Source organism: Falco rusticolus, chromosome 2, assembly GCF_015220075.1.
Source record: "Falco rusticolus isolate bFalRus1 chromosome 2, bFalRus1.pri, whole genome shotgun sequence".
NCBI lineage: Eukaryota > Metazoa > Chordata > Aves > Falconiformes > Falconidae > Falco > Falco rusticolus.
In genome coordinates, this window is record NC_051188.1 from 91,437,060 (window position 1) to 91,463,042 (window position 25,983).

At 42.1% G+C, this 25,983-nt stretch overlaps 1 protein-coding gene across 3 annotated transcripts in view; it reads left to right on the top strand.

The window, feature by feature from the left end:
* PHKA2 (phosphorylase kinase regulatory subunit alpha 2) overlaps nucleotides 1-25,983 on the top strand; it is a 49,140-nt gene that overhangs the window by 17,828 nt on the left and 5,329 nt on the right. For 2 of the 3 annotated variants that reach the window (XM_037377244.1, XM_037377246.1), the window contains 17 exons: nucleotides 1,108-1,242; nucleotides 2,164-2,273; nucleotides 4,718-4,862; nucleotides 5,357-5,435; nucleotides 6,321-6,484; nucleotides 7,106-7,279; nucleotides 8,413-8,501; nucleotides 9,629-9,762; nucleotides 11,278-11,434; nucleotides 12,962-13,041; nucleotides 13,289-13,367; nucleotides 13,488-13,617; nucleotides 15,326-15,427; nucleotides 16,791-16,909; nucleotides 22,540-22,707; nucleotides 24,281-24,334; nucleotides 25,660-25,860. In XM_037377244.1, coding sequence (XP_037233141.1) covers nucleotides 1,108-1,242; nucleotides 2,164-2,273; nucleotides 4,718-4,862; nucleotides 5,357-5,435; nucleotides 6,321-6,484; nucleotides 7,106-7,279; nucleotides 8,413-8,501; nucleotides 9,629-9,762; nucleotides 11,278-11,434; nucleotides 12,962-13,041; nucleotides 13,289-13,367; nucleotides 13,488-13,617; nucleotides 15,326-15,427; nucleotides 16,791-16,909; nucleotides 22,540-22,707; nucleotides 24,281-24,334; nucleotides 25,660-25,860 — 2,120 coding nt within the window. The remainder of the gene's footprint in view (nucleotides 1-1,107; nucleotides 1,243-2,163; nucleotides 2,274-4,717; nucleotides 4,863-5,356; nucleotides 5,436-6,320; nucleotides 6,485-7,105; nucleotides 7,280-8,412; nucleotides 8,502-9,628; nucleotides 9,763-11,277; nucleotides 11,435-12,961; nucleotides 13,042-13,288; nucleotides 13,368-13,487; nucleotides 13,618-15,325; nucleotides 15,428-16,790; nucleotides 16,910-22,539; nucleotides 22,708-24,280; nucleotides 24,335-25,659; nucleotides 25,861-25,983) is intronic. The other variant, XM_037377245.1, reaches the window with a different exon arrangement.

A 25,983-nucleotide genomic window follows, 5' to 3' on the forward strand; every position in this document is an offset into this window, starting at 1 on the left:
AGAGCAGGACTGACAGGTCAGTTTAGTTAGGTTTCTGTGCAGCCCCTTTTCAGAGGAACCAGAGAGCCATGAGTGGGGAGGATCTCTATAAACAGAGGTGAGGTGGCCAGACTTATGGCTATCTATTGGCTGCTGCAGGATGGGACTTCCTTAGTCAGTGCAGGAACAGCCAAAACCAGAAAATTAAGTAGAGGGCAAACACCAGCTGATCAGGGCTTAAAGGGTTTTCAAGGGCTCGTACTGCTCTGGAAGAGCAGCCAGCTCGTTTATCAGGAGCACCCTCTGTCAATGATACTGTGACCTGGGCAGGTGCTTGCTTACCCCATGTTTGTGGATCATGGGGGTGATATTTTTTTATTCCGAAGTGCTTAATTTCTAGTAGAAATAAAGTGCTTGCTTATTTTTGGCATTCTTTCACAAGTATTTATAATGCAAAGAAGAATACTGAGTTATCAGTCCCAAACCGATAAACCACCTAACATGGGCAAAACCTCAAGCAGGACAAGATGTGGAATCAGGTCCCAGACTGTAAATTCCTCTTATTTTGAGACTGTATTTATTCCTTACCTCTGCCATTTTGAGGCCTCTGTAAAGTTACTATACAAGTGACAGCACTTATTCCTCATTGACTTGGCTGTGTTGTTTCAGTACGCTGTATTAAAACAACAAAGATTTGCAAGTCATGTTTCCCCTTGTTTTATGGGGGGAAAGCCCTATCTGCTAAAAGAGACTGCGTGATCCAAACCAGCGGTACTGAAAGAAATCGGAAGAAACTGATAAAGCCCCAAAGAACTTGATCTAACCTCAGAGCTTGACCCTGCCTTGAGCAGGAAGTTGGAGTAGAGGCCTCATGAGGGAGGACCCTTCCAACGTGGAATATCCTGTGGTCCAAAGTGGACAAGAATGGCAAGACTTGCTGAGAAGCAGAGAGCCAGTATCTGTCTGACACTCTTGCAATCCCTTTTGATCTCACGGGCCGATAAATTCAGAAAGAATTAAGGTCTTCATGCCTCTTTGGTCAACCAAATGCATTAGTTGAGAGGTGACAGTAGTGACAGTTGAACAGAACATCGATTCTTACTTGTGTTTTCATTTTCGGTTTTACAGTAACTGTTTTGGCAGAATCTAATCAAATAAAGAACCTCTTGCAAGACCATGGGATCAATGTTCAGAGCATGGCTGATATCCATCCACTCAGAGTGCAGCCAGCTCGCATCCTGAGTAACCTCTACACCATGCTGGGTAGGTATTTGAACATGGAAACCTCTTTCTGCTGCTGTGCAAGGTATTTTTTAAGGGTGATGTTTTGAGGTTTTTTGTTTTTCTTGCTTTACACTGTCTCAATTCCTTTGATTTAATTTATATAAATCAATTTCTTTGACTTTTAAAAAATGCATTTGTACGAAGAAGCTTAACAAAATTAGAATTTGTCTTAAATAGGGGATTCCAACAGGAAACATAATAATTCATAATAGCCTTCTTTCACTAGTAGGGGAGTGAGTAGGATGATTTGACACATTGGTGTATTGTTTTTAACAATGCCTTCTCTGGGAATTTTCACAGTGGTATTTTTTCAGGCACAAGGTTATTTGGAACAGATTGAAGATTCCTTGTCAGACAGATTCAAGTCAGCTCCTGACTGCTGGAGCAAATGGTGCATTGTGGATCATTCACTAGTAAGCTCTGCTGAGAAAAGTGCAGCTTATTAGCCTGATGAAAAGAATAAAAATCTGTCTTTGTATTTAGATGTACTTTGTATTTAGATTTAGCCTTCTTCAGGCAAGAATCTTTAAGGTTCTACAGTGAAAGCAGTGCAGTTTCTGTTGTGTGTTGGTGGCCTTGTTTTTTGAAAGGGTGTACCACCTGACCTTGGTGGGGAAGCTTTGGGTGCTGAGCAATGACTGTAATTGAAAAACCTGATCCAGTGGTCAGTGTCAGTGAAGCCAAAGTTTCTATTTTTAATTAGGCTTTTGAAGAACTCTAGCTTTTATATTGATGGCTGCTACAAATGGACCAGTCTGTAGCATCTCACTGTTATCTTTATGTGTCTTCTGCCTTGCTGATACCAATGAAGTAGGTCTCCTTACCTAAACTGGTTGTTGTGGAAAACCATAGAGGAAATATTATGTGATTATTTTTTTTTTCTTCCCCTTTTCTTTACAGGCCGGAACAAGAACATGAAATTAAGTGGACGGCCACACCGACATATTGGAGTGTTAGGCACCTCCAAGTTGTATGTGATAAGAAATCAAATATTTGCTTTTACCCCTCAGGTGAGCGTGTAAAGCTGGCAGAGAAATCACTGCTTACTTAATGGCTAATCGTTAATGAAGCACTTTGCTGTTCTGTGCTGTCACTCTAGGTAGAGCAGAGCTGATAAAGCAGATGTGCTTTGCTTTGTGGTTTTTTTAAGTGTTGAATGATCTGCATGGTAGGAGTGCTGATAAATACCTTGTCATACAGAATCTGGCTTCTTTGGCTTCTGGCTTAGGAGGACACAGCAAATCAATAGTACAAAGTTGTTACTGATCTCTGCCTGAACCAACATTCCAGCTAATGAAATACTTTCTCCAGAGATAGGGCACTTCATGTATCTTTCTCCTGATTGCTTTGATGGAAAATTTTGTTTCACAGTAAGTGTGCCAAGTACTGTAACCCCAAGAGCCTAAGATGTGATCTTTTCATTGTATTGTTGAAAGGGTCAGTAGGGCAGAGGAAGCGATATTTTGTCTTTGTTTTCTGTTTAGTGCCTTTTTCAGTGTTACTCAAAGTTCGGATCCCCCCAGAATCAATGGCTCTTACTTATGCATGTAATGAAATACAACACACTTATTCCTGTAGATTTATTCTAGCAGTTGGTACTAGACAGCCAAGGGGTCTCCTACTCCAAACATGTGCACCTGAAGTAGTATAAAGAATGCTCACACCCTCCTAAATAGATGTTTGATTAATTTAGTCTTTAAGTTCCAGTGGAAGATTTAAGTTCAGTGGACTCCATAGATGGCTTCTGCAGTGCTTCATGATGTCCAAACATCAGATTTACTGCCAAAAATGTGGATCCTTTCCCATTCTTCCCAATGTCAATTGATCACAAGCAGCTTTATGACAGATCATTTATGTGTTGTTCCCCCAACCCGTTCTCACTTTTGCAAATTAGGTAAAAATTCCTTAGTCATGATTTTTTTTCAAAATATCTTTGTCCACATCTTACTATGTAAGTAGGACTCAATATTCCAGCTAAAATCTTGCCATGTGTCAAGTGTGGGCATACTAATATATTCCAAAATGGCATTTATCGTTGCATTAGCAGCACACTGACAGTTCCTGCTTATTCTGTGTTTGACTAAAACCTCCATAACATTTTCTGTTGTACTGTGTAGCCAGACATTTTCTCCTGACTTTTTTTTGAGGGGAGTATGACTTAATGTTTAATTTCACCTTCCTAATGTTAGCTCAGCATTAGTCCTAACATTAGTCAGCTCATCTGTGTTGATCTTGACTAATGTCCACAAATACCGTGGTTTTGTAGATTATATTTCATCCTGTTCTCTAATGAAATAATTGATTACGTGTGGGGCAAAGGCTGACCCCATTTAGATACCCTCTCATTCTGAAAAAAAGTGGTTAATAACTACCTTTCGAGAACAATTTTTCAAGCAGTTCTGCCACATCAGATGTTTTTTCTTCACTTCCCTAGTGTGAAAATTTGCAGGAGTTGAGAGATATCAACCAGTTTCTTGTACCTACCATGTAGTTGCTCTGAGAGAAGGAAATTGGACTCGTTTGCTGATATTTTTTTATATGACTGTTTATCCATTTTGCTTTATCATTTTGTAATTATCTTGGCAGTCTCAAATTGGCTTTGTTGTCATGTGCTCTCAGGCACTGGAATTGACTTGACTGGTCTATGTTGTCACTGCTTTTCCTTTCTAAAGATGGGCGGTGTGTTGCTTCTGTCTGTATTTCTGGGACTTGTTCATCCACAATTAGCAAAACTAATTGTGAGTGGCTCGGGGATTGTTTTGGCTAGTCCCTTAAGTTCCCTGAAGTAATTTCTCTGGACTTGTCCAGCTTGAATTTACATGCTTTTTATGTGCTGACCCATCCCCAAGTCTTCTATGCTTCCTTAACTTTTATTGTGGCAGCTTTAACATACTTACCACTGTTCATCTAGCTTTTTTGGTTTCCAGCTCCTGAAGTAGCCATGATAATCTCTTATTGTGGTTCTTGGCTTTTCTCTGTAGCGGAAAAGGCACGCTTTACCATTGTACATCTAGTGTACCTTTTATCCACAGTAACTGCCAGCTTTTCTGTATTCTGCTTGACTTTCAGATTGTTCCCAAGAGACATATGGTTACTAGTTCCCAGTCCTTAACATGCTACTGTTAGCTTTTTTCTTCCACATTTACAGTACTTCTGTCTTCCAGATCATAGGTTACTGTAATTCGTCATTGTGAGGATTCTACTTCATGGCTGTGTTTGTCTACTTTTTGTTTGTATGGCTTACTTCTTTCACAGTCAGCTTACAAGTGTAAGAAAATGGACTCTGCATAAGTATGGATTTCATTTTCACAGTCACATGCCTTATTAGGTTAATTCATGCAGTCTGTTTTGTGGGCAGGAATAGCTCATATGGCTTTTGTGAATGATTTAAGGGAGGAAATGGGAATAAATGAGAGCACTGGCAACTCATGTACCATATTTCTCTGTTCTCTAGTTTACTGACCAGCATCACTTCTATCTGGCTCTAGACAATCAGATGATTGTGGAGATGCTCAAGACAGAGCTGGCTTACCTCACTTCTTGTTGGAGGATGACAGGAAGACCAACCCTGACGTTTCCCATCACCCACACAATGCTTGGTAAACTTGATTTTCAAGCAAAGTAGATTACTGCAGGGGAGTAGGATGGAAGTCAGTTTGAGAGGAGGCAGGAGGCATGACTGTTTCAACATCTGAGTTCTAACATCAGAAGTACAATTTAACTTTCTCAAGTATACGCTGAATTTGTATGACATGGTAATATTTCATTTTGGTTTTACTCCCCCTTTATAATCTTGCATCTCCCCATCATCTCCATACTATTTCTGTCCAAAGAAATTTGATAGAAATCCCTTTGGAACTTGTCTTGAGTGGGTTGGGTTTTGTCCTGAGAGATCTCTTTAGAATTTGCCTGAGGGCTGGTTTTTGTTTGCTTGCTTGTTTGGGTTTTTTTGAATAAGCTGGTACTGGTAGCAGTTGTGGGTTCTATTTTAAATTTGTCTGATTTACTTCATAGAGAATACCCAGTAATCCACTGGACATGATAATTTGAGGATGTGTTGGTAAGCTTCAACTCTTTCATTATTCTTTTTCAGTTGATGATGGTACTGACATTCATCCAGCAGTTCTTGCCACCATAAGAAAATTAGAGGATGGTTATTTTGGAGGTGCAAGGTAATGTCAGAAACCCCAGATGACTGTCTCCATGATTTTTAATTTATTTTTTTTTTAATTAAATCTTGTACAGGCCTCAGTTTTGACCTCGTGATAGTGCACAGACCTTGTACTATAACTCCATAGAGCGAGGAGTTTCAGCTTTAGTTGTTATTTGGCGATCAGGTGGTAGCTGGACTTCAGATGTAGTGGGAAAGATCTGTCTCCCAAAAGGTGTAGCATCTCTGACTGCCATTAGTGGATAAGGAAAAACAAATGTCAAACTTAAGAAATACAAAAACTTGATCTTGGCCGGGCTTCTGTTTTTAAGAAGTAATTATCTTTCACAGTTATCGGACACATTTTAAACATGAATTACGTGTAGTACTGAGAAGCTTATGTGTTCCATTCATCAACATATAAAAGCAATTTAATTGTACCTTCCTATTCTCTTTCTGCTTGCCGTCTTTCAATCAGTATTTTCCTCCGACAATCAGATGTGCTTTCTGATTTTTTTTAGCAGCAGTGCAGTTCTGTGAAAAGCTACTGCTGTTCAGAGGAACTTCTCAGCCCCAGTTCCTCATGCATTATCCTTGCAGTCTTTGTTTAGGGTCTCTCTTCATGTAAACATACAGCACCCTGCATCATTAAACTTTGAGTTAGGCCTGTAGGTGTAATGCAGTTAGGTTCAATTAGCAAGCAGAGCAGTTAAGTACCCAGATGGATCCGCAACTGTTGTTTTGTGGGGTTTTTTTTCTCAGTATCAGTATCTGCTGCTTTGTAGTTACTAAAGGCAGATTTAACAGTAGGTCTTAGAATTTTGGGAGTTGTTGAAAGCTCATTGAGCATTAATCAATATCAAAATGGTGGTTGTTAATGCTCTTTGGTATGTGTTCCTGTTTGCAGGGTGAAGATAGGTAAGCTGTCAGAATTTCTTACCACCTCTTTTCACACGTATCTGAGCTTCCTGGATCCAGACTGTGATCTAAAACTGTTTGATGACCATAATGAAGGCCATAATAGTCCTGACAGTGAATATGAAGGTTTTCCAGCAGATTTCTGTGAAAAAGGTAGGGTTTTTTCACTTCAGATTTTTTCTCTCTCAAGTTCTATCCGCAGACCCTGGGTTTACCTACAATGCAGAGTTTTTGTGCGTAGTTGATAATCATACAGGTTTCTTATGTATCAGTCCTGTACCTGCATGACTTAATTTGCAGAAGGAATTTGTGCTTATTCTTCCTACGTCCATAGTATGGCATTGACCAGTAACTGCTGCTGTAAAAGCTGAGTCTGAAGAGTCAGCAGATGGAGGGGGGCATAGAAGAGGCTAGAGGGAGGAAGGGCCTGTGAGGAGCCATAGACAAGGGCTTGCATGGAGGAGATGACGGAATCATGGAATCATTTAGGTTGGAAAAAACCTTTAAGATCATCAAGTCCAACCATGATCTGTGGACTACCAGCAAGATAAAAACTATTTTGCTTCCTTTGAAAGGGAAAACCAACTTCTTAATATAACTGTTTTCAAAGTGTCAAAAACTGATTATTTTTTTTCTTTCCAATTTGTTCAGCTTAAAAATCTCTTGCATTTTTGTGTGCCTTTCTATATAAGTGAGAATAGAGTGGTGTGTTTGAAACAGAAAGCACTGATAAATTATGATTTTAGATTTAATAAACCTTGTATGTCACACTAGAAAGCCAGGATGAGCTGGATCAGTATATACATAATGTCCTGCAGAGTACAGCACTGAAGTCATACCTGCCTCCAACTTCAAAGACTGCAAATCAACCACCTGTGTTCAGCGCAAACCATTCTACAGAAGAGATACTGTCAATAATGGCCAAGACAAAGGGTTTAGAGGTTCCAGGTATTTCTCCCTATTATTTACTTAGTGATAATAATAATAGAAAACCTGTTTACCTACAAGGGGCAAGTTCAAGTACTTCAGAACTCTGCCATTGAAAAAGAATTGGTGGCACAAGTATGTTGTTACCAAGGAATGAGTCTGAAGCTGTAACTGTTGTGTTCCCACAGTATCCAGTATCTTGGTGTATGCATAGACAACCTGCTATGAAATGTAACATTTAATCAAAATTAGGTTTATGGAAACTCCTACAACTTCTCAGCTGGATAGAATTTTAGAACCTGAGTCAGTGAACTCATTTTTTTTGGTCTTTGTTTATAAAAAGGCTTTCAAAATGTACTTTCTTGTTTTAATAAAGTTGTGGTGAAATTAAATGTTTCAGTGCCAGAAAAATAGAAGTATGTGCAGGTACTTTCTAAATTTGTGAGAACAAATGGAGTAGAGATGACATTATTCCTAATAATGCTACATTTTTAATAGACTGATTGGAGGATTTACACCTAAATAATGCTTTGACTGAATTTCTAAATAGATTAAAACATATACCTTGTTTTATATGTAGGTACGTAGTATTTGATGCCCTGGTCAAGGGAAGGCTTCCCATAACTTCAGTGTAAATTAATAACTTTCAAGCTTTTTTGTTAGTTTTTTTCACCCATCTTTCATGTGCCGCATCATCTGATCCTCTATTGAATTCAGTATATGAAGGTAACAGAGCATTAGCCTGTATTTAGCATCACCACTTTGATTATGACACTTTGCCGGTTAGACCGTTTTCTCCACATTCTTCCTGTTAGAGTGTTTAAAACACTTGGCAGGGTCAGGTCATTGGGCTGTAGGATTTCTGAGGCATGGGCAATCAGAAGGGATACCAGTTGAGGACGTAGTGCCTGAGCCTTTGACGTGCTGATGTTAGAAGCTTTGGGGGCAAGCCTGGAAGGAAATAATGTTCAGAATGCGTGCTTGTCTCCCGAGTTCCACGTACAGCATCTCAGAAGCATCGCCTCTATATTTTGACTCTTGGAGGTATTTCTCTTCTTTTTACCTAGTATAGTTGCTTTGTGTAGGTGTTCTCGATTTTCATATTTATGAAATGGACTTTTAAAATCTTTTTTTCTGGTGGCTTTGCTTTCCAGCTGTGTCTATGTCTCTTCCCACTAAAGTTCTGAATACGCACCGGAAGTCTCTGAATCTCGTTGATAATCCTCATTTGTTTGAGACAAAGGTAAGCTGTGGGAATTTTTATGCTATTTGTAGTTTTAGGATGCAATACTGTGGCCTTTCCTGTGTTTTCCAGCCAAACCCTATGCTAGTTCTCATTTTCCTTCACAGACAAGCCATTTTGCTTGAGGCACTGGATAGCTGCTCCCTTGGTTTGAAGTTTATTTTTTGGCCAAGTGAAAGTTTTCTGGTTAAATAGACATTATCAAGTGGAAAAATGTTAATTGTGTGTGCAAACCAGAAAATAATACAATAGGTGCTTGTTTTGAAGGGCCAAATGCTATTGTCTTTAATTCTAACTGAACACACAAAGGGAAGGATGGGATGTTCACAGCCTTTAGAGACGTTCTCCAAGAAATGCTACTTACAGTAATGTCTGGGGAGCAGCGTAGTGTGTGAAGGGACAGATGTCCTTAAGGCACCAGTCACATCCCACTACAAGGCATGAAGATGGGGTTGTGCTTGGCACTTGTTTTGTCTTAATATATATGTGCAGTTGCTGAGAATGGTTACAGGAGGTAGTGTCCAGCCTCCTAAAGGATTCTGCTCTACAGGCTCTGTTTGTGGAAATGATATTTTAGGATCGTATAAATTGCTGAATAGCTTATTAGGCAAAACTCCTCTTCATCCAAGATCTCACCACAGGATTGCATCATCTCATTACATAACATACTAGTTTCATAAGCTTGTAAAAGTTATGATGGCAACATCTGCATTCATAAAGCACCATATATATATATACTGGTAGGAGGTGGAACTCAAAAACCTCTGAATTATTTTAGCTAAAAAAAGGTAGTATCCTTGTGCTTTTCTCTTTACAAGTAACAGCAAATGACAGGAAGAGCATGCAAATAAATTGGTTTCCTTCTTTGACAAAGTATTTCTTTGTTTTATCCAAAAAATGGCTTTCTTTGTTGATTGAACCAAAACTAGAGGCAAAGTTCCGTTCTGGAACTTTCCTGGGATTAGTCTCCTTTTCATGCCTGCAGTGGTCTGGCAAGGACTATGTGATGCGTCCGTATGTCAGCTGGGGTTATGTTGCAAGTCTGTTGTGTTGTTTAATGGGAAGTTACAGTTTCACTACTTTTTTCAAGATGATTTCTTTGATTTTTCATCCATCTTTGTTATTAGGACCGTGGAAATGTTTTGCACTTACCTAAAGATGCTCATGGTGATTTGGATTGTAGGAAGCTTGTTGAGCAGCTGAAGGAATGTCCAACGCTCCACGATCAAGCAGATATCTTGTATATCTTGCATATACTAAAGTGAGTTGTCCGAATATAAACTTCAGCATCTTTTGAGTTTGGTCACAACTGTCTGATTATTCCTGTACAAAAGCTTTCCACTGTTCAGGGTGGGTTGTTGAGGGGAGAGGTTAAAATTTTCTGAGCTTTAACAAGCATATTTTCATTTAGCTTGATTACATAAATGATTTGGATACAAAAAAAAATGCTCATGCAGATTTCAGAGTTGATTGGCACACAGTTGTGAATACATACAAGCTGCAAGGCTCACAAGTGAAATGCACAAATCCTTTCCATGAATGGGAACACACTATGCTGTATTTGTGGCATTCTTAAGTTCACAAAGATTTGGTGTGAGTTTTATGCACAAGAAGAAAAGCGGAGGGAAACTTCATCTTGTCATTTTCTAAATAAAGGCAAAATGCTATTTAATGACTAATTACTATTTTTCCTCTAATACCTCTCCATATTTAAGTGCACCACTGGCTAAAACTCGACGTTCTTCAGAACATTCTTGGAAACCATCTAAGCCCAGCTGCTGGGGTTAGTAAACAGCTGCTATTTAAACAGGTTTGATGGGACCAAAATGGAAATACACGCCATCGGAATCATCTTCTGGAGTGCATTTTCTGGGCCCTTTTCCATGTGCAGGAGAACACTGTTGGAACCTGTCAGGAAGCTAGCTTTGGGTGCAAAGACAAGCATGTATTAATCACAGATGATCTTCCTTTACTGCTACAAAGATTGTACTTCTGTTTATTTTCATTTTCTCCCATGAGGAACTCTGTTTTGATCATCTTGATTTCCCAAACAAAATGTTTAGCAGCCTCTTTTTAAGAGCAAAGGAGATCCTGAAAAAAATACCATTTTGTTGTTTAACTACATGTAACGCCCTTCTTTTTCCTGTTTTGGACTTGTTTTGCTGTGGGAGTCTCTGTTGGGCAGGCAGGTGGACTTCTGGTGGAATCTGCCCCCCTGGCAGGGATTGGAAGGTCATTCTGTGACACAGCAAAATCTTATCAAAGAGAAGCCATACTGCAGTGAATCTCAAAACCAGGAGAGGAATAGAAATCTCCTTTGCTTTTTCAGTAATGGCTTAAGCAGCATAGAAGCTTAGTTAATAGCTAAGAAAGAGGCAGGCCCCCCTGAGACATCTAAAAAATGGGTGCAGTCTTCAGCAGTACTGAAGACATTACTGAATTCTGCTCTGAAAAAGCACCACATGCAGCAGTGTTCCTCCAGCAAACTATCTGCGTGCATACTCTGAAGTCTGGTGGAAAATCCTTTGGGTGATTGCTTTGGAGTCACAGGCTCATGGCTAAGAGGATGCTCAAGTTAATATGAAGGTTCCTGGTGTCAAGAGGGTTTTGTCCACATACAACCAATCTCTGGTGAAGGCCCACATGTCCCATGCACTACTTAATTCTGTCACCAAAATGAGTAATGGGATCAAAGTCAGGCTGCTTGTTGTGTGGTAAGGTTAAGCAGTGTAGCTTTTTATCTAATGACCGTTACCTTCTGTGTCTTTTCTGGCAGAGGCGCTGACTGGGACACAGAGCTGGATGGACAGTACGGCGTTACTGTTCACTGCCTGCTCAATGAGCTTTACAGAAAAGCAGGCCTCAATCAAGAGTGGGGTTTAATCCGTTACATTTCTGGTATACTCAAGAAAAGAGTAGAAGTCCTGGCTGAGGTATGAAATATAAATAATGTTGATTCAGTTCCCTGCCTGGAAACCAACATAAACTACCGGTTTGCTGGTGGGGCTTGTGCTTGCCCTTCTGATCTTACTTCACAACATACATAGTGCAGCATTTTTCAATAACATTGGTCACTTTTCTGATCTAAAATCTTATTTTGACATCTTTACCTTTCATCTGTACTATGAACTGTGCTAATGTTGGCATGGACCAAGAATGTCATACTGTAAATGGTTGTGAAGGCTTCATTTCATCTCAGTTAATTGGAGAAGTTTAATTATGTGCTTTGAAAACTGTAGTTGTCATTGGTAATTATCTATTGCTGTTGTGGTTGCATGAACACTTTTGGAGCATCACTATGTCAAGATGCTAGCAGTGATGCAAAAGCATGTTCTGCCAATTTCCGTCCCATTGGGCAGACAGTCTGCTCTGTGTGTGGATATGAATGGTTGAAGGCATTAAAATATCTGGGACTATTATATGGCAAGAAGAAGGATTGACTGTAAGGGTACATATTTATTTTGAACATAACAAAAACGTTTCCTCTCAAGTACTCTAAAGTATTTGTTTAATTTCCTGCTTACCCTGCATATTTCTGAAGAGCTCTTTCACTAATTCCTGGCCATTTTCAAAGCTTTGGCTGTCACACCTAGGATGCCTTTTTTTGGTGACAGTCATATCTGCGGAGAGCACTTTGTGGTAATCGCCCTGCTCAGTACTTCATTAAGTGCATAACCTTTTCCATCCTGAAGACATGATGGACCAGTACAGACATGCTCACAGAAAGCTGGGTATGTTAAATCAAGAAGATAACAACAAAGAATTGGGGAGGAAAAGAGTAGAGATGATCTCTTTTGTTCCACATAAGGGAGGGAAAACAGACCCTTAAAAATTAGACGATCAGTGCTCTGTGAGGTCTTTGATTCAGGATGCTAAAACAGGTAAACTGAACACCTAGTTTTAAAGGAGGTTGATACAAGAGAGTAAACATTGTAGTACTGGGGGAAGCACCTATTTCAGAATATATCAAGATGCCTAATTCAGGAATGTGATGCAATACGTTTGGTGTGTGAAGAGATTTATTAGTACGCAGAATTTTTTTTTTAGCTAATACTACCAATTTTCATTCATTAAAAATGTTTTTTTTTGTCTTAAATAAAGAATTATCTTATGAGAAAGTCCTTTACTGATCTGCCAGCCCCACTGGAGTCCCTAATCATCATGCTGCTGATTTCACTGAACAGGGAAGCAGGCTTTCAGCCTGGGCAGACTCTCATAGCCCTGTTAGCCTCAGGGGATCTTTGGCAACTAGTTAACAGCATTCTGCTGGATCTGCATGTCTGGTAATTAATAGAAATGCGCTTAAAAATTGTTAAAGAATTGCTTATTTCATGGAATACCGGATTGAAAAGGGACCTCAAAGATCATCTGGTCCAACCTTTCAATTTTTGGGAATTAAAAGCTCTGTCACGTCCACATGACTCAAAAAAGGTCTCTTGCTTTCTGTCCTATTATGGTAGGCATGCACAGACCTTCTCTCGCACCACAAGCAACTTACAGTGGGCCTGCCACCAGAACCCCGTGAGAAAATCATCACCACGTAAGTTGGAGCTCTGCCTCAGTTACAGAAGCAGCCTGCCCTTCATCTTCCTGCCTGTACCGTTCTGCTGCTATTACCGTGGCTTAAAACTTACTCCTCACCTTCAGAAGGAATTGCAGCCACCCAGGCAGACTCATAGGACCTTTGTGGTGCAAAGGGGTTTCTGGGTGACTTGGCTCCAGTGCTTGTTCAAGAGGTTAATAGCAGATGCCTGAGTCACTGCTAACTGTGGTTTGCCTTCTTGTAGCCCGCTGCCACCTGAGGAGCTCACAGATCTTATTTATGAAGCCAGCGGCCAAGACATCAGTATTGCAGTCCTGACACAGGTATGCAGCATGTGTAAAAAGGGTTCCTTCAGCTGTGCCCAGCGTGATGCCAGTGTTTGTGTCTGGGAAAGCCAAGAGGACCCACTCTGAATAGGTGCCCTTATGGATTTGTCCCTACAGGAAATAATTATGTACTTGGCGATGTATGTCCGGTCACAGCCTAGTCTTTTTGTGGAGATGCTCAGGCTCCGAATTGGTCTGATAATTCAGGTGATGGCCACTGAGCTGGCTCGAAGTCTGAAATGCTCAGGTAAGAGCAATTTTATCATAAGGGTACTTACAGTATTATTTCTGCTTCACCTCAGTGGTTGATTTTTCATTTTTGTGTGTTAAATCCTTTTATTAAATTCTTCATTCAGCATATGCAGTTTTTTGCTTTGAAAAAAAAAAAACTTTGAAAATAATTTTCGTTTTGATTCAATGAAAGATTCCTGTCCCTCCATCCCCCAGTTATTCAAACTGAAGTGGATAAACTCAGTATGTGTTTGAGGTCCAGGTCATCAAATTGCATGTGTGTGTATATTTAGGGACCCTGTGCTATTAATGTCAATGGGAATGGGACCCTAGGTATCTTCTGAATATTTGAGCGTTAATTCATAGTTCCGGTCATTTTTTATTCAAAGTAACTGCTGATCATCTTCCTTTTATGTGTATGCCTTCTCCCCTTGAATGTGCTTAGTTGAAAACTGTCTGCTGTTTAGATTTCAGCTAGTGAAACATTATTTTGCCAGGAGGTCAGTAAACAAAATAATCTCACAGGCCCCCAGGATGTTGCATATGCCCTACAAAAACCCAAGAAGTAACAAACAAATGGTGCAACACAAAAGTATTTTTAAACTTATTTTGGAAGAAAAAACTGAAACTAGAGAGAAATCACGACTGAAGAGAGATCTGAAAAATCACTGAAGAGTTTTCCCCATTGAAAAGGGTCAGAAGTCTAAGAAGGACCAGTCTTGAAAAGTAATCAATTGAAGTGACATATATAGTCAAACATATGTGGGACACTTAGGAGCACGATCTGGGCCATATTTTTATGTTGTCAGCTCTTGTTACCATTTCTAATGCCCTAGCACATCCTAAAGGGGGATAACTTTGTAGAAGCATGTTTTCTGGTCTCCCCAGTTTTCTCCCTCATGTAGTGAAGAGGGGGGGTCCCTGGTAGCTGGTTAGATGGAGCCCACTTTGAATGCTACTGCTCTCTAACTTCAGCGGCTAGCTGCCACTGGGGCATAGCAGGTTTCTCCCTTAGGTTGACAAAAGGAGCCAAGTCATTTCTGGGACAATTTTTCTGTGTGAAGAATGTACAGAAAGCCCTGTTGTCCCCAAATCTGTAGCTGAATAGTGGAAGCTGTTTTGTTCACAGTCAAAGCCTGTCTTTCCTGGGGTCCCTGCTGTTATTCCTTAGCCTTAAATGCCAGCTGCTTTGTACACTGCCCTCGGCTTCATTGCTGCCTTTTTTTGTGTTCTCCTATGGGAGATTTGTCTGTGTATACATGTGTGCTCATGTGTATGCATGTGCTTTTTATATCTTTCACTTACAAGCATGATCGTTTAATCCACACGCATGCAGTTCTTTATAGAATAACTCTGGCCTGTAGTTGAGATCTACATGTCATCTGCTTTTGGGAGATGGCTGTAATGCCTTGCCAAGTGGTCTTGCCCTACAAAGGAGCAACTGCTTTCTCATCAGCAGCTTCAGTAAGATTTTGCACAAGGTGCAGCATAATATTCACTGTGCCAATAGTGTTATTTCCATTCAGTGTTTGTTGTTCAGTCCTGAAACATATTTTTGAAATCTGACTCTGCATATTAGTTTTTTAAAGGAAGTCTTAGCTACAAAGGTAAATGTGATTGAACTTCATTCATTAGCAGTTTACTTAAGAAAACAAGCTGTAAAGCCACCTATAGTGATAATTTGTCTTTTTTGTTGGTTTTGGCGTGTGTTTTTTTTAAACTAGGTGAAGAAGCTTCAGAGAGTTTGATGAATCTAAGCCCCTTTGATATGAAAAATCTCCTGCACCATATTCTCAGTGGAAAAGAGTTTGGAGTGGAAAGAAGCTGTAAGTTGTCCACTTGGGCACTTTTGTATGTTAAGTGAGAACTATAAATATAAAGTTAGATTGTCTTATGAATAGGAATCTACTCTCTCAGCACATAAAATAGAGGTATATGTAATGTGTTAATTATGGGTGGGCAGTACCTGTGTCTGCCTGCTGTGGAATAAACAAAACAAGTACAATGGAAGCTGTTGTGCACTGGAATAAGGTTGTATCAAGTTTTCACTGATATGAAGGCAAGCTTTTAAAATGAAGAAATTTTATATGACCTGTCCTGGTTTTGGCTGGGATAGTATTTTTCTTCTCAGTAGCTGGTACAATGCTGTGTTTTGGATTTAGTATGAGATTAATGTTGGTAACACTGATGGTTATAGTTGTTGCTAGGTAATGCTTATACTAAGTCAAGGACTTCTCAGTTTCTCAGGCCCTGCCAGCCAGAGGGCTGGAGGGGCGCAAGAAATTGAGTGGGGACACAGCCGGGACAGCTGACCTGAACTAGCCCGAGCTCCATACCATAGACCAGGGGTCCTCAAACTGTTTAACCAGGGGGCCGGCGCACGGATGCAGTGGCAGGCCGTCATCTGCGGCTGCTTGGTTTCCCCCCCCCAGCCCCCGGCGGGGGGGTCTGTAAATACCGGGGGCCGGATTGAGGACCCTGGGGGGCCGTATCCTGCCCGCGGGCCGTAGTTTGAGGACCCCTGCCATAGAACATCATGCTCAGTATATAAACTGGGGGGAGTTGGCCAGGGCCTGCTGATCACTGCTTTATTTTATTCCTCTCCCATTCTCTCTCCTTTATTATCATCATCATCATTATTATTATTATTGTTGTTGTTGTTAGCATTATTGTTATTATATTTCAATTACTAAATTGTTCTTATCTCGGTGCTCGAATGTTACCTTTTCCCTGATTCTCCTCTCCATCCCACTAGGGAAGGGTGGAGTGGGGGAGGGAGCAGCTGCATGGCACTTAGTTGCCAGCTGGGGTTAAACCACAACAGACCATAAGGAAAACCATAACAAGGTCACATGTAGCCTGCCTTCCAGGAGCCTGTCTCTGGTGCCCACATATTCCCAACTGGCATGTCAACTGTATCCTGGGTTCATTCTTGGCCCTCATAGACTCATTGTAACTCTAACATCTTTTAAGGCTACAATTGCTCAGTGTCATGGAAAATCAGACCCCAATATGGCACTAGGCCCTTTACTTGATGCAATCAGGTTTTGAACTGTTGATGTGATTTCAAAGAATGTTGTCATGAAGAGCATTGTACACTTCTGAAAGGATATGTGTTTAAATTCTAGATACAATTTCATCTGTTTTGCTACCCCTAGAATTTTAAAAATGTCCATTTGCTTCTTTTAGTGCGACCTGTAGATTCCTCTTCATCTAGCCCTGCAATTTCTATTCATGAAATGGGGCATTCTGGAGCAACCAAAACAGAAAGAAGTGGTATTACTAAATTGAAGAGTGAGATGAAGCAGGTGAGGGTTTTCTGTCAATGCTCATCAGAAAATGCAGCTGTTCTGGAACTGTGTTATGTTAGGTTTTATTCTTGGTAAATGGCAGAAATTTCCAAGGGTCTGATTTAAAGCTGGTAACTAAACAGAAGGCAGTAAGGGGATGTGCTGGTAACTAAATAGAAGGCAGTAAGGGGATGTTTCCTCCAAAAATGTGCTCCCTTTTTTGTTTTTGTTTCACATGCCTAAATACAGAACTTGAACAAACTAATGCATTCACAGCACCAACTTAAAACAGCTCTTTTATCATCTTTAGCTAAGGAAAAGTCAGATGCACAAAGTGAAACTTTCATGCAAACAGTGTTCATTCTTGTGTTCCGTACAAGTTGCTAAGGTGGTCCACATGCCTTTTGGAAAAGAGACACTTGGAAAAGAAATGTTGGTCTGTTTTCTTCCTGTTTTGTTTCTTCAGGAATGTGGGATGATTGCTGCTAGAATACACTTAATTTCAGTACTTTAAATTACACAGCAACAGAGTATATGGGGAGATATCACAGAAAACCCAACAAAATATTATGAATGAATGTGACTGATGGTTTTGTTACGAGTGGTTTTGATTTCTCTGTTTTGTGTGTCTATTAGTAATTTTCTTTTGCTCTAGATAAATAGGAAGGTAGTGGTCAAATAAAATGCATTTCTAAGAATGGTTCTATATTTTCCAGCCTGGGTTATTCAGCCTGGAGAAGAGAAGGCTCCAGGGGGACCTTATTGCAGCCTTTCATTATATAAAGGGGGCTTGTAAGAAGATGAAGATGTGATTTTTACGGAGGCCTGTAGTGGCAGGACAAGGGGCAATGGTTATAAACTGAAAGTGGGTAGGTTTAGATTAGACATAAAAATTTTTTTTTATTATGAAAGTGGTGAGATACTGGAACAGGTTGCTCAGACAAGTTTTGGATGCCATCCATCATTGAAAGTGTTCAAGGTCAGGTACGACAGGGCTTTGAGCAACCTGACCTAATGAAAGATGTCCCTGCCCATAGCACGGACTAGGTGATCATTAAAGGTGAATTCCAATTCAGCTATGCTATGATTTTGTATTAAAACCTGTTGTTTAAAGACCGTCTTAACGAGGCAGCCTGTATCATTTAATCTGGGGCCATTTCTGCACGTTTTGAAGGAAATATTTCATGTTTTCCTTTCTGTGAAACAATTTGCTCAATGAGCCTTCAGAAAGGAGTGGCATTTCTGCATGGCCTTGACATGGTGACAATAAAGATCAGTTAATGATCCTTCGTAGGACATGACCAGGCAGGGAAGCAAAGCCACCTGTGAAACGCAGTGTCTGTTATGAGACCTGCTTGTGGTGTTTAAGTCATGCCGCTGCCTCAGCATTGTCACAGCCAAGCCTCGTGCTGTGGCTGTGGCTGTGGAGGTGCTGCTGGTGGCTTTCCACGGGCCCTGAAGTGGCTTTGGGGGTTCACAGTTGCACTGCCGGCGTCTGACTTCGGCCCTTCCAGGAAGGAAGAAAGACTAGGCACTAGGTGGCAGCATTATTTTGTTTTAATACAATTTGTTTTAAATACAGAGGTGCACCCCAGCTGAAATATTTGGACCTTTCTTGGGGTTGGAAATGTCGTTCTTGTGTGGCTTCTGCATTAGATTAGATGGAAACTTGGTATTTTGCACAGAGGAGGAGTTGGCTGGACTCCTGGACATCATCTACCTGGACTTGTGCAAAGCATGTGACACTGTCCCACACAACATACTTGTCTCTAAAACGGAGAGACGTGGATTTGACAGATGGGCCACTTGGTATATAAGGAATTGGCTGGATGGTTGTACTCAAAGAGTTGCAGTCAACAGGTCAATGTCCAAGTGGAGACCAGTGATGAGTGGTGTTCCTCAGGAGTTCATCCTGGGACCAGCGCTGTTTTAACATCTTTGTTGGTGACACAGACAATGGGACTGAGTGCATCCCCAGCAAGTTTGCCAACACCGAGCTGTGTGGCGTAGTCAACACGGTGGATGGAAGAGATGCCATCCAGAGGGACATGGATAGGCTTGAGAGGTTGGCCCCCGCAAACCTCATGAAATACAAGACCAAGTGTAAGGTGTCCTGTACATGGGTCAGGGCAATCCCAAGCACAAATACAGGCTGTGTGGAAAATGGATTGAGAGCAGCCCTGAGGAGAAGGACTTGGGAGTGTTGATGGATGAGAAGCTCAACGTGGCCTGGCAATGTGCACTCACAGCCCACAAAGCCAACCGTATGCTGGGCTGCATCAGAAGAAGTGTGGCCAGCAGGTCAAGGGGAGTGATTCTGCCCCTCACCCTTCTGCTCTGCTCTTGTGAGACCTCACCTGAACTACTGCATTCAGCTCCAGAGCCCCCAGCATAAGAAGGACATGGACCTGTTGGAGTAAGTCCGGGGGTGGGCCACAAAGATGATCAGAGGGCTGGAGCACCTCTGCTATGAAGACAAGACATGCCGAGAGGGTTGGGCTTGTTCAGCCTGGAGAGGAGAAGGCTCCAGGGAGACCTTCCAGCAGCCTTCCAGTGCCTAAAGGGGGCCTACAAGAAAGCTGGAGAGGGACTTTTTACAGGGACTTGTAGTGATAGGAGAAGGGGTAATGTCTTTAAGCAGAAAGAGGGTAGATTTAGGTTGGGTATTGGGAAGAAATTCTTCACTGTGAGGGTGGTCAGGCACTGGAGCTGTGTTGCCCAGAGAAATTGTGGATGCCCCATCCCTGAAAGCATTCAAGGCCAGGCTGGATGGGGCTTTGAGCAACCTGGTCTACTGGAAAAGGTGTCCCTGCCCAGGGCAGGAGGATTGGAACTAAATGGTCTTTAAGGTCCCTTCCAACCCAAACCATTCTATGGTTGCATGTTTGTTCCCCCCACCTTGCCATTCATGCTGCTTCCTGCCTCATCTCACTGCATCCTTCAAATAATACGCTAGATATAAATTTAATGTCATTTTGGTGGGGAGGGAATCAACTTTGTGTTACAAGGAACATTTCAAGTACTTGTGCTACCATCTCTTTGCACCAGAGCTCAGGTGTTGAGTGACTGCGGCACTCTTGTTTGCTGCCATTGTTTCTCAAGTCCAAACATCAAGCCTTTGCCTGGGTCAGAACCATTAATGGTGAATAAGGAGGCATGGCTTGGGGTGGACAGTTACAGGAAAGTGCTGTAAGTCTGCGGTGCTGCATCTGCATTTCAGCAGAATTTTTTGCTGTGCATCTGTTTGTTTAATGCTGCCCCCTCCCAGCTGGCAGCCCGCAGACTTTCTGCAGCAGGATGGCCTTCTCGTGCAGAGTAGCTCCTGGCATTGCAGTGAACGGGGAATGGAAGGAGGGAGCTTGGGGTTTTTGCCAGCTGTAAGTCACAGGGAGGCTTCTACCTGCGTCTTAAACTGTGGCGGTTTGCGTTGGAGCTCAGTGGATGGCGTGGGGGCTCCTGGCACCGTGGGGTCTGCCTCATGGTGGCCCTGGGAATGAGCAGCTGCCCCAAGGTCAGTTGATGTGCAGCACTGCAAGGGGCCCAGGGGCCCTTGCAGTTTTCCCCTGAGTACCTGAGCTTAATCCATGTTTCTTGTCTTTGCACAAACGAGTTACTTAACCTTGTTTGCATCCTGTTCTGTCATGGCTGGCTGGCTGACACGTTGGTGTCTGTCTGGTTTTTTTGTAGTTCTTTCATGAGGGCCACTCCATGCCCAGCAGCATGTTCACTTCCATGGTAAAACACTGTCTGCAGCTCTGCACCTGCTCTTCACCCTGTGTGTGTTCCCAAGGGTTTTAGTTCTAGACACCTCCTGTGACTTCTCCTGCCTACAAACTTCTTTTCAAACCCCGCCTCTTTCTTTTGTTCATCTTAATTGATAACCAGTTCTCATTAGTAATCTTTTAATAGAGGTTGAGTCTTGCATTTAGATCTACTTGGTTCTTCTGAAGCTTAAGCAGTTGTAGCAGATAAAACATTATAGCAGATTTAGCTACTTGATGGTGGATTACCTTACAGGTGTCATCAGTATTTAAAAGTAACGTAGCGTTGATAAATGCTGGCAGTCTCTGGGCAGTAATGAACCCAGAATGGCTTCAGGTTGCTGAGACGGGGGGTTTATGGGCATGAGTATCTCCTCACACAGTTACCTTCTTTCAAGGCAGAGAACTGTAGCTCTTCATTAGCTCTCGCTGTTAAGAAGGAAGATTACTGTTTAAATATTTTACCAACAGAGACCTCAACAATTTGGAGTAAGTCTGAGGCTCCAAGTCTGTTGTGAAGAGATGGAAAGTTTGCAACTATACATGCACCTTGAACTGGCAGTTGTGATTTATGGTTCTCTGCACCTGCAGATTTGCTGTCAGTGGCACACCTGCCAAGTGTCCTAAATACACATCTGCAGAGCACCACTAGCCCTGTGGCCTGGCCTGACAACTGCCAGGTTGCTGATGTCTCTGTCTGCCCACAAACCAGTGCAGAGAGGCAGTCTTCAACTGTGTGTTTGATTCAAGTGCACAGAATTGTTCAATGACATCTTTGCTTCTCTGAACCACCTGAATGGCCAGATTAATTATTGTATGCAGATGGATTTCTCTACTTTGGCACTGATCCTCTTGCTGACCTCCTGCATCCCCTAGCTTTGCTCAGCAGGGTGGAGGAAGTTCTGTCTGTCTTGATCGGTGTGCAGTGGAAAGGAACAGCAAGCATCAAAACATCAAAGGAACACCACCTATGCCTCGCTGATACTGGTAGTAGTAGAAATGGGCTCTTCTCATTTGCTGGTCTGTGCAGAGCTTGGTTGTGTAGAATCAGTGAGCAAACAAACAGTTTTCAATCTTAGTTTTCTCCTTCGTAAGTGCTTTGCTCAGGCGGTTACTTACTCGGAGATGATGGGATTTGAGATGGGGCGGTCAGTGAAGTCCTTTCTGGGCTGAAAGTAGTAGATGTGCAGAGAGAAAGGAAACAGAAGAGCACAGTCTCCGTGAGTGCAAAGAGCAGGCAGACTGCGTGTGTGGAAATGGGAATCAGAAGTTGGTGGTAGTGCCACAGCTTTGAAGGTGATTGGCTGCCTAATTTAATCTTCAAGTCTGGTAGAGTAAAATAATAGAGCAATAGCGAGAAGGGAAATAAGACTGACTGATACACAGAGGCAGGCATGATGATTACATGACCACATTAAGTCAATTTTTAATCTGCTTACTTTAATGGAGCTTTTTGCGTTGAAGACCTCTCTTGCTGGATGCATGGACCCTTTGGTTCTCTTACAAAACTGAGCCTGAAGTCCGAGTGAGTCAGACCTGCCTGCAAATCCCATCGTCTCGCACACCGGTGATGCTGCCCTGGCCGACAGCTTATGCTTGTTAAATCAGTCGGGCCGTGTGTGGAGCCAAGCCGTGAAGTTTACTGGGTTATGCCTTGTTGAACTGCTTGCCTGTTCTGTTGAGAAATGATTGAAGTACTGGAGAGGTAAAGCTTGTTGTGAAGGGAATAGAAAGGGGTCAGGCCTGCTCCATCATCTGGTATGACGACATGCCCTGTATTTTTTTTCCCCTGGTTTTAAGGTGACATTTTAACAGAATGATGTGTTCCCCAGGAGGAGCCCTTGGGGTGGTAGTAAGCAGCTAACCAAGGCTTTAATTTTTTTACAGAGGGGCAGTACTCCATCATCTCCCACTAGTACTTCTCCTACTCGGTCCAGTGGAGACACGAGCTGGGGTGACCGAAAAGGGCAGTGGCTGCGCAGAAGGAGGCTTGATGGTGCTATTAACAGAGTTCCTGTTGGCTTTTATGAGAAAGTGTGGAAAATCCTTCAGAAGGTAAGCTGACAGCTGCGGAGGGCAGGAAGCAAGCAAGCTGTACAGTGACTTGGGGAAGTGGTGGTCCAGAGGTGGCATGTTGATGGGAGTTTAAGCTGGTCTTCAGCTGGAAGTCTGGTGGAAACTAGAGTCAGTAGGAGTGTGTCTTTTGAACATAAAAGGGCTCCATTAACACAAGTTCATGTGTTTGAAAGTGTTTTTCCCTGAAACCACCAGCACTGAATTTTGGCTGAATGATTCTATTCTGTCACTGTTTTGCATCACCTGTGGCCCAATACAAATTACAGTCAGTGCTGCTGAGGGACACTGTGATGCAGTGCAGCTGGTGTGCTGCAGTTCAGAAAGGCTGTGAGGAATGAAGTAGGAAACTGCACTGGCTCTTCCAAAAGGTCTTGAGATTTCTTGCTGGCTCTTCTGAGCTGTGTGGCATTCTTAACATTTGTTTGTTGTTTTTTTTTTTAAGTGAAAAGTAAGTCCTTGTCAGCACCTTGAAGACCAGGGATATGGAAATGTTTTGAAACAGCTCTCCAGGAAGAAGGAGAGAAGAATTAGGAATTTTTATTCATTTCAAAGAACATTTGTTCTTCTGATTTGCTGGATAAAAGCCAGCATTCGGCACGTTGCAGCACTGAGCTGTTCATGCCTACACAGTTGGGAAGAATGTGTATCACCAGCTTTGATTTTGGTTGTCCTTCTAAAATCACTTACGCTGAAGCTGTTAGTGTTGATGTTAGCCAAGACGAGTCATATGTGACCTCGTGGCTATTTGCTAAGGGGATCTTTCAGCAGAGTGAGCATCACTTCTGTCCTGACCCTAATGTAATAGCTGGGAGTATTTGAATGGTTTTCTCTGGCTGTTAAAATCGTTTGTGCTTATTTAAGTTGTCTTCAACATTTAATTCTTAAACTCTCTTTGGACGATTCGTAAAATATCTCTCTTGTTCTTGGTGCATTTTTGATACCTTGGGTACCCAGATGTTTTATTCCTTAGCCTGCCTACTTTTCACCATTTAGGTTTTGTCACTCTTTTCTTGTATACCACTTGGTATTTCTAACACTACCTCACCCCCACTGTTAGTGGCCCATGTCCATCGCCACAACATATTGACATGCTGGAGTTGTGGTGCCCTGGATCTAAAACACTTCATGTTGTTTTAGGGAAAATGAAAGAAAAAAAAAAAAAAAGGTTCTCACTTTCGTGGTCTGTTGTCATGCTTTTACATTATCATTTATTTTCACATCCTTTCCCACAGAATGTTCTCATTGATTTGTTTCTCTCCTTTGTGTGCTTCCTGCTGTAGTGGCTCTCTAAGTACTTTTTTCCCCTTTAGTAGCTGAACTGGAGCACAGCACGCTCACTACGTGTCATGTCAGGCTATTTCTAATGTTTGCCAGGTTACATAACTTTTTCAGCAAAGATGAAATCATATTTTTAACAGGTCTTGTGGTTTTTGTTTGGGGGGGTTTGGTGGTGTTTTTTTAAACTGAAAGTTGTTACATACTGGCTTAGAGCAGAGAGCCCTTGGATTTCTTGCAAGAACTGTAATTTCTGTTCATTGTCAAAATGTTTCAGTGCCATGGTCTGTCCATTGAAGGGTACGTCCTTCCTTCTTCAACCACCAGAGAGGTACAGTACAATGCCAATGATTTTCTAGCCCCATGACTGAATGTTTGGTTTGACAGTGTAAGATGCTGCAGGCCCTTGGTTTCTAGAAGGTCCAGATCTTCTGTCCTTCCCCCAGCACCTTGCCAGCTTCCCTGGGGCTGTGCCGATGAGTTCCTGCCAGGCAGGCCTGGGAGAGCAGCTGTGTGCAGGCTTTCCCGTCTCCCAGGCCTCCCTCTGCACACCTTCGCTGACCCCGTGCGCCTGTGGCTGATGGCAGTCCCTTGGGCAGGGTGAGGAGGAAGCACGGCCTTGCTGGAAGGAAGCAGGCACATTGCTTGCCGCTTTTCTTTTTTAATATGCTGCAACAGCAGCCAGTGTATTTTGGCATTACAGTCTCAAAAGTAAATACCAATTAAGGACGATTGTTTCTAACCAAATCTTGGACTCCTTATATCCGTAAACCCTTCCTTACATATTTTTTTTTCCTTAGCTGGATTGCCACTCTATCTTTAGGTGCTCTGCTTTGAATTTACACCTATAAAATGAACTCTTGTGAACTGTAACCCATCAGTGGAAGAGAGGTGCTTGTGTGCCTGAGACTTTTTTTCCTGTCTGGTTCCCTCAGATTTGTCTCTGGCTTCCTTTTCTTCAGAGGGATGGTGGTAACAGCTGAAGAGAGGAGCTGGAATTTTCTGCCAAAATTAAACATGTTTTTTTTTTCAGAATGGAGAGCTTTATTTATTCCTATTGTGTAGACAAATAGGCTTATATTTTCAGCCTGTCAGACCTAGACAGTATCTAATTTTGGCATTTAAAGGAGTCCATCGAAGTAAGCACAAACCTCCTAAGGCAGCAGCCTTTCACATAACATCCATAGAGCTATGGCAGTGCAAGTCAGGCTGCTTTACCAAAAATACAGCTGTATCTCCGTGTTGAAGAGTTTTCACTCTAAGCAGTTATTTTTAAAACTCAACAATACTTTCGGCTTTGCAACTAACCTGCAATGCCAGAAAGATACTTACAAGGCAGTGTGTTGTGAGACCACAGCATGAGGAGCAAAGAGTTAATTTGCCAGCTAAGCATCAGCAGACCTGTATGCAACTAAAACGTGTGTGTGATGGATCGCAGGGCTGGAGCAGTCTTCGGAAAGCTGTCCTGTTCACAGGATCAGGGTCTAGCAACACAAAAAATCTCTGTAAGTGCTAAAGCTGCACAGAAATGGTGCTCGCTTCAGTCAGCCTACCCCCGTGTGCAGAGAGGAGCATACATTTAAGTGCTTGCAGGACGTGGGGATCTAGTCTTGTGATTTGTCAGTTTTTCTTTCCATTTCCACTCAAACTCGCCAGATGACCCCGTGTGAAATCAAGTTTGCTGTGCACGTGGAGTCGGTGCTGAACCACGTACCCCAGCCTGAGTACAGGCAGCTCTTGGTGGAAGCTATTCTTGTTCTCACGTTCCTCTCTGACCTCGAGGTGAACAGCATCGGGGGCATCATCCACATAGATCGAATTGTGCACATGGCCAACGACTTGTTTCTGCAAGAGCTGGTGAGTTCAGGGGGCAGCGGTAGGAAGCCTCTGCATCTGAAAACTGTGCCCTGCTCCTTTTTTGATACGTGTGATGAGCTTGATCTGATTCTTTGCCTTACAAAGAGAGACCAGATAACTTAA